The sequence below is a fragment of the Daktulosphaira vitifoliae genome, unplaced genomic scaffold, assembly GCF_025091365.1.
Source record: "Daktulosphaira vitifoliae isolate Bord-2020 unplaced genomic scaffold, ASM2509136v1 Scaffold_1, whole genome shotgun sequence".
Classification (NCBI taxonomy): domain Eukaryota; kingdom Metazoa; phylum Arthropoda; class Insecta; order Hemiptera; family Phylloxeridae; genus Daktulosphaira; species Daktulosphaira vitifoliae.
This window is the reverse complement of record NW_026099572.1, coordinates 79,194,329-79,200,319: the sequence shown is the minus strand read 5'-3', so window position 1 is coordinate 79,200,319 and position 5,991 is coordinate 79,194,329. Positions and strand designations below refer to the sequence as shown.

At 28.8% G+C, this 5,991-nt stretch overlaps 1 protein-coding gene across 2 annotated transcripts in view; it reads right to left on the bottom strand.

The window, feature by feature from the left end:
• Positions 1 to 919: 919 nt before the first annotated feature.
• LOC126895375 (uncharacterized) overlaps positions 920 to 5,991 on the bottom strand; it is a gene marked incomplete at its 3' end in the record, with an annotated part of 5,876 nt that continues 804 nt past the window's right edge. For both annotated transcript variants that reach the window (XM_050667183.1, XM_050667182.1), the window contains 3 exon segments: positions 920 to 1,252; positions 1,370 to 1,585; positions 1,696 to 1,906. In XM_050667183.1, coding sequence (XP_050523140.1) covers positions 920 to 1,252; positions 1,370 to 1,585; positions 1,696 to 1,818 — 672 coding nt within the window.

Sequence of the window (5,991 nt, the reverse complement as noted above, 5' to 3'; positions counted from 1 at the left end):
ATAAGTATTATTCATTTTAAACAATGTTTATTTATAAATTTCATCAGTTTCGTTAAGGCCTCTTACGTAGTTATAAAGATAACGATATTTATATATTTTTATATTAATCTATTATGGTTGTTGAGTTCTAGTGATAATGAGTGATTCTTTTTGAAAGAGTTTAAAACTCTTACAGTTTTGGTCATGTTTGTACTAATCTTGTTTTTGTAACTTTAATACGGTCTTACTTTTGTACAATTATAAGATCAGTAAAATTTTGCTTATCACAACTTATAATAATAATTCTAAGTTCGAATTGTAGCTAATGTGATGGTGTCACTTTACCATTATCGTAAGAATTTATTATAATAAAATACTGACAGCAAATCCGCTTTTAGAGATTGATGAATTAACAATTAATATTTATGGCGAAATTGGCAATTGTCCAAATTATTATAAAAACCCAAAAGTTCTGACAATCGTCGATGAAGCCATCGACTCCAGTGCCTTATTCCATTCATTAGTCTCAGTCTCGGTCAATACTCGGTCGTCGCTGTCCGGCTTACCGCATAAAGTCAAGTTTTTGTTTTTCCTTTTTTACCTACCTAATCTAGTCCTCGACACATCAGAATACTAGTGTCTTGCACTTCGTTTGCACCTCGTACTTCATTATCCTCTTCGAATAACCAAAGTATTTGTTTCTTTCACTTGGTCTACACCTCGTACTTGGCTATCCCTGTTCTTTATTCTCTCTTATACCCAAAGTATTTATGTCTTGCACTTCGTCTGCATCTCATATCTAGGTATTACCCTTGTTCCCTTCCTATAACGGCCTTTCAACACTCACAACTAATCCGGATTTGTTCAAGAACAAATAGTTTTTTCAGAAAAATTAATTTTAAAATTTCTTGTATCTAGCTAAACTAAAAGTTAACTGAACCTGTTGATGAGGTGTATTTTGAGTTAGTCCAGTGCTATAGTCTTGCATATTAAATTGATATGAAGGATGGTAATCTGGATGTCCATAAACTGGATTAATCGAAGGTTGATAAAGTTGATAAGTAGGATTAGTGTAGGTAGAATGTGAATAAGTAGGAGAAGGATAGATAGAATGAAAGTAGGTAGAATGTGGATAAGTTGAAGAAGAAGAAGTAGGAGTGTAAACTGAATTTCCAGTTGTAGCCATATTGTGTCCAGCAGTAGAAATGTAGTCCGTTTGTCCAAACACTGGTGTATTTCCATAACTTGTACCACTATAATGGTTATGATTATTCTATAATAATCATAAATGATTTTAATTTTATATTTTTGTAAAATTATTTAGGCTGAGAATCGATTAATTTTGTAGTTTTATGTATTTTTTAAGTATTAAGTTAAAATGATCACAAACTTGGGACATTAATAATTGTTGATATTGACCATTGTATTTGTTATGAGCTGCTAAGCCGATAATCTCAAGCCAATTTTCTTCAATGCCAAATGGAAATAAATATTCAGTAACACGAACTTCATTCAATTTAAGATTACCATTTATTGATAAATATTTTACTATTACGAAAGGCATTTTATGTGCTCTTGTAGCGTAATAGACACCATTAAATGCTATCTATAATATATAATTTAAATAAGTTATTTTAATAATTATATCCGTATTACTATTATGAACAATTAAGGNATAATTATATCCGTATTACTATTATGAACAGAACAATTTACCTTATAGTTATCCACATCACACAGTATAACTAAATGAAAGTCTGCTCCTTTATTAAGGCGTATAGATGAGCCATGAAATTCACAGTCATTCCACTGTTGATTTTGAATACTACCTCTGATCATAACCTGATAATTATAATCTAATGTTACATGTAAAGCAACATTATCACGTTGTTGAATATTTTGGCCACTTTGTAGATCCACATGAATACTAATTGACAAAAATCTTATTATTTTTTTACAAATAACTATGTTTAATAGTTACAGCTATATTATAAAAAATATTATTGAAAAAAATCAAATATATACCAGTAGCTAAAGAAGTAGAACCCCATATGAAGATAACAGTTCCTGGTCTTAAAATATCAGTCAAATTGTACCAGAAAAGGCAATCCCTAATTAATATTACGTCAAAAGATTTTAAACGCTTTTTACGATATATTATCAATAAATTATGTTTTTATCAAAATAAAATACTTACAGGATTCAAGAAAATATCTTTAGCTTTACAATGACCCTGAATAATTTATTTTTATTTTATATAATTCGTATATTGTATATATATATATATATTTAAGGAAAAGATTGTTTTATTCAAAAACTTTGAAATAATATGTAGTTAATTTTTTTTTTTTCATTCCTTCAGGATTAAAAAATCTAAACTATAATTTTCTTTAACGAGATCCCTTTTATTTAGTTTAATGATACAATAAAAAACAATTGTTGCTATAATTCTTTTATTCGACAAATTGTTCTTCTTTTATAACTTTTTAAACTTTAGCGATTTTGAAAAATTGTCTATTGATGAATTGCTAATATAACTCAACTAATATAGTCAATTAGCAAATAGTAGTCGACACAAATATAACTTGATATTATCTATCATACAAAAATGTTATCTTAAATAATCCGTGTCTATTAATAGACCCATACTTTTATAATCAACACAATTTTACACTGTTGTTAAACAACTGGTTTGAAAAAATTTTCCTGACACCATAAAAATAATTTATGCACATTTAAACAGATTATTGTTTATTTCAGTATTATGAAAACCAAATTAATGATGAATTTATATTATAAATCCAAATCTTTAAACAATTTTAAAACGCAAATGATTGATCGAATATAAAAAAAAATTATAAGGTGACACAGTACCGTATTTCTATCAGCCGCACATTACGTTATCAACCTAAATAAAAGTGTATCGGGATCTGAATCATAAGTGCACGGTGACCTAGTGTTAAGGTTTGTCTATACGACGCCTTGGGTCGCGGGTTCTAATCCCGTAACGTGGCTCTATTTAACACGCTTATATTAGTTTCATCTGTATGTATGTATGTATGTTTGTAACTCTTCAAACGCCACGCGTTATCGCATATTCCGTCGTCTAGACTAGACTGTCATAACGCATTCACCCCACCCCACGCTTCGATCAAAACACGACGGCAACGCTATTCCTATAAAAATTTATTTTTAGTTATCGTACCCGTACTCGCATGCTTGTCATCAATATTATGTATATATAAACAAATTTTTATTTTGACTGACCAATACCATCCGCGTACCATACGGTTTACGTATACAGAGTGTTCAGTAAGTCAGGAAACGGGTTTCTATTGTTCTCATTGTTACAGACAATGAGAACAATAGAAACCCGTTTCCTGACTTACTGAACACCCTGTATATTCCTACCGCCATTTATACCTCAGGTATAACGTTAGTCCGACCCGCAAGCCCACAAAACACGGCTATACCTAGTGCATGATACGTTTACGTACTTAAGTCGCATTATTTGTCGCATATAACTATTAAAATTTATATATTAACACGATTTATTCTAAGAGATATAAAGTATTCATTCCGATTACGAGGGATGATTTCCGTATCGTCATTTTTTGTCACTACCTCCACGTTCCGGGAGTGAGTAATTTGCGCGCCTGCTGCTNCGTGGGTGCTTTGTGCCATATTTTTCGTATATTGAGCACCCGACGCTTTTATCACAATAATATTAGTACTTTTCGTTCAATATTATTTTAAGCTTATTTTAAAAATTATTTTAAACTTTTTAGTTCAATGTGCTTTAAAAGCATGTTTTTTAGTTTTTTTAAACTATATTTATTTTTCACATGATTTCCGTTACACTTTCTATAACCGGCCGTCAATCCCCGGCGGCCGTATTAAAGGATAAAATTATGTAATATGAATTGATAACTTGCGTCTAATTTTTAAACTAAAAATATAATAGGTATTTAAAAAGTACTCGAAAAATCACAAAATTATTAAAAAATTACGATTACATATTTTGAAAACAATGTTATCATTATAAGTACTAAACACATATTTATGTGTTTAACGCTGCTGATGGTAAGCATTTGCAATAAGCAATTGGTTTTACTATGATGTGTTTTTTTTGTTTTTTGTGTCTGTTACCACTTTTTCTCAGCTCTCACCGAACGGATTTCTTTCAACGATACGTCAAAAGATCAAAATCGTATCTAGTTGAAGATATTACCCTCAAAATTTGAAAAAATTTCCCTCGTTCTCCGTAAATGTGGGAAACCTCCAAAAAATTTACAAATTAAAAAATCGCTAATTTTCGAAACTTTTCAATTTTTTTTACTAAAAACTGCCATAACTTTTTTAAAAATGAACATATCAAAATAGTTTTTAGCTTCGATGCGAAGCTGAGAAGGTATTTATTTTACTATGATGTGTTTTTTTTTTTATTTTTTTTTTTGTGTCTGTGAACGCTCAATCTCAGCTCTCGCTGGACCGATTTTAATGAACAATATGTCAAAATATCAAAAATCGTATCTTGTCGAAGACATAACCCTCAAAAATTTTAAAAAATTCCCTTGTTCCCCGCAAACGGGGGAAATCCCCAAAAAATTACAAATTTAAAAATCGCTAATTTTCGATATTTTTTCAATTTTTTTTACTTAAAAGTACCATAACTTTTTTAAAAATGATCGAATCAATATAATTTTTTTTTTTTATAAATACCTTAGATAATTAGCTATCATTTTATATATTTTTGTGAACATTTGACCCTTTAACAGCCCACAGAAAGGGTTTCAAAATGGTAACTTTTTTACAAAAAATTAACTTTTTCAACTTGACTTTTGAAAATGTTCCGGAAAGACTGACACTTTTATATATACCTTAAATTAAAGTTAATGTAATATACTTTGATTTGAAAAAAAAAATTTGACCTCTGGACTTGTCTTCGTGGTGAAAACGGACATCAAAGTTATAGAAGAACGTACGATTTCCGTGAAAAAATTCTCGATTTTATATTTTATATAACTTTTGGAAAAATGTATGGATCAATATTATTATTTTTTATAATAAATATTTATATACCCCTTTCATCTGGCACGCTTTTTTTGTAAATCTGGATTTGTCTTCATGGTAAAAATGACTTCCGTATTCAAAAATATGCTATTTTTATGTTAAAATTCTGGGTTTTGTATTTTATTTTATTTTAAAATTCCTGACAAGGGGAGTACAGATTTTCATAAATATTATATAAATATTAATAGTGAAATACAAAAAAAAAAAAAACCCAGCACAGGAGGTCGCGGCACATTGGTGACGTGGCATAGTTGGATCAAATATAATGATATTTGACAGTGAATAAAATCACTATAAAAAAAAACGCTTCGATGTAAATCTTTAGATAGTGTTTAATTTTAAAAAATTGGTGGATTATTGCAAAAGCTACATGATCTGCTAGTTCCTTATTAATATCCTGATTTAGATAAAGTATGTCGAATGAAAAAGAGATTATTAAAAAATATTATTTCTCATAAAAAAATTATGTTGATCCATACACTTTTCAATAAGTTATAGCATTATAAAGTTAAAAATGTAAAAAATAAAATCGAAAATTTTCACACAAAAATAGCATTCGGTAGCCATTTTCACCGTGAAGATAAAATAAAGTCCGAATTTTTTTTTTCATGATAAAGTATATTACATTAGCTTTAATTTAAGATATATATAAAAGTGTCAGACTTTCCGGAACATTTTCAAAAGTCAAGTTGAAAAAATTAATTTTTTGTGAAAAAGATGTCATTTTAAATCCCCCCTGTGGGCAAGTAAAGGGTCAGATATATAAAAAAATATATACCAAATGAAAGGTAATGATATCATGCATCTATATAAAAAATTATATTGATTTGGTTATTTTTAAAAAAGTTATGGAAATTTTAAGTAAAAAAAATTGAAAAAATTTCGAAAATTAGCGATTTTTAAATTTGTAATTTTTTTGGAGGTTTCCCCCATTTACGG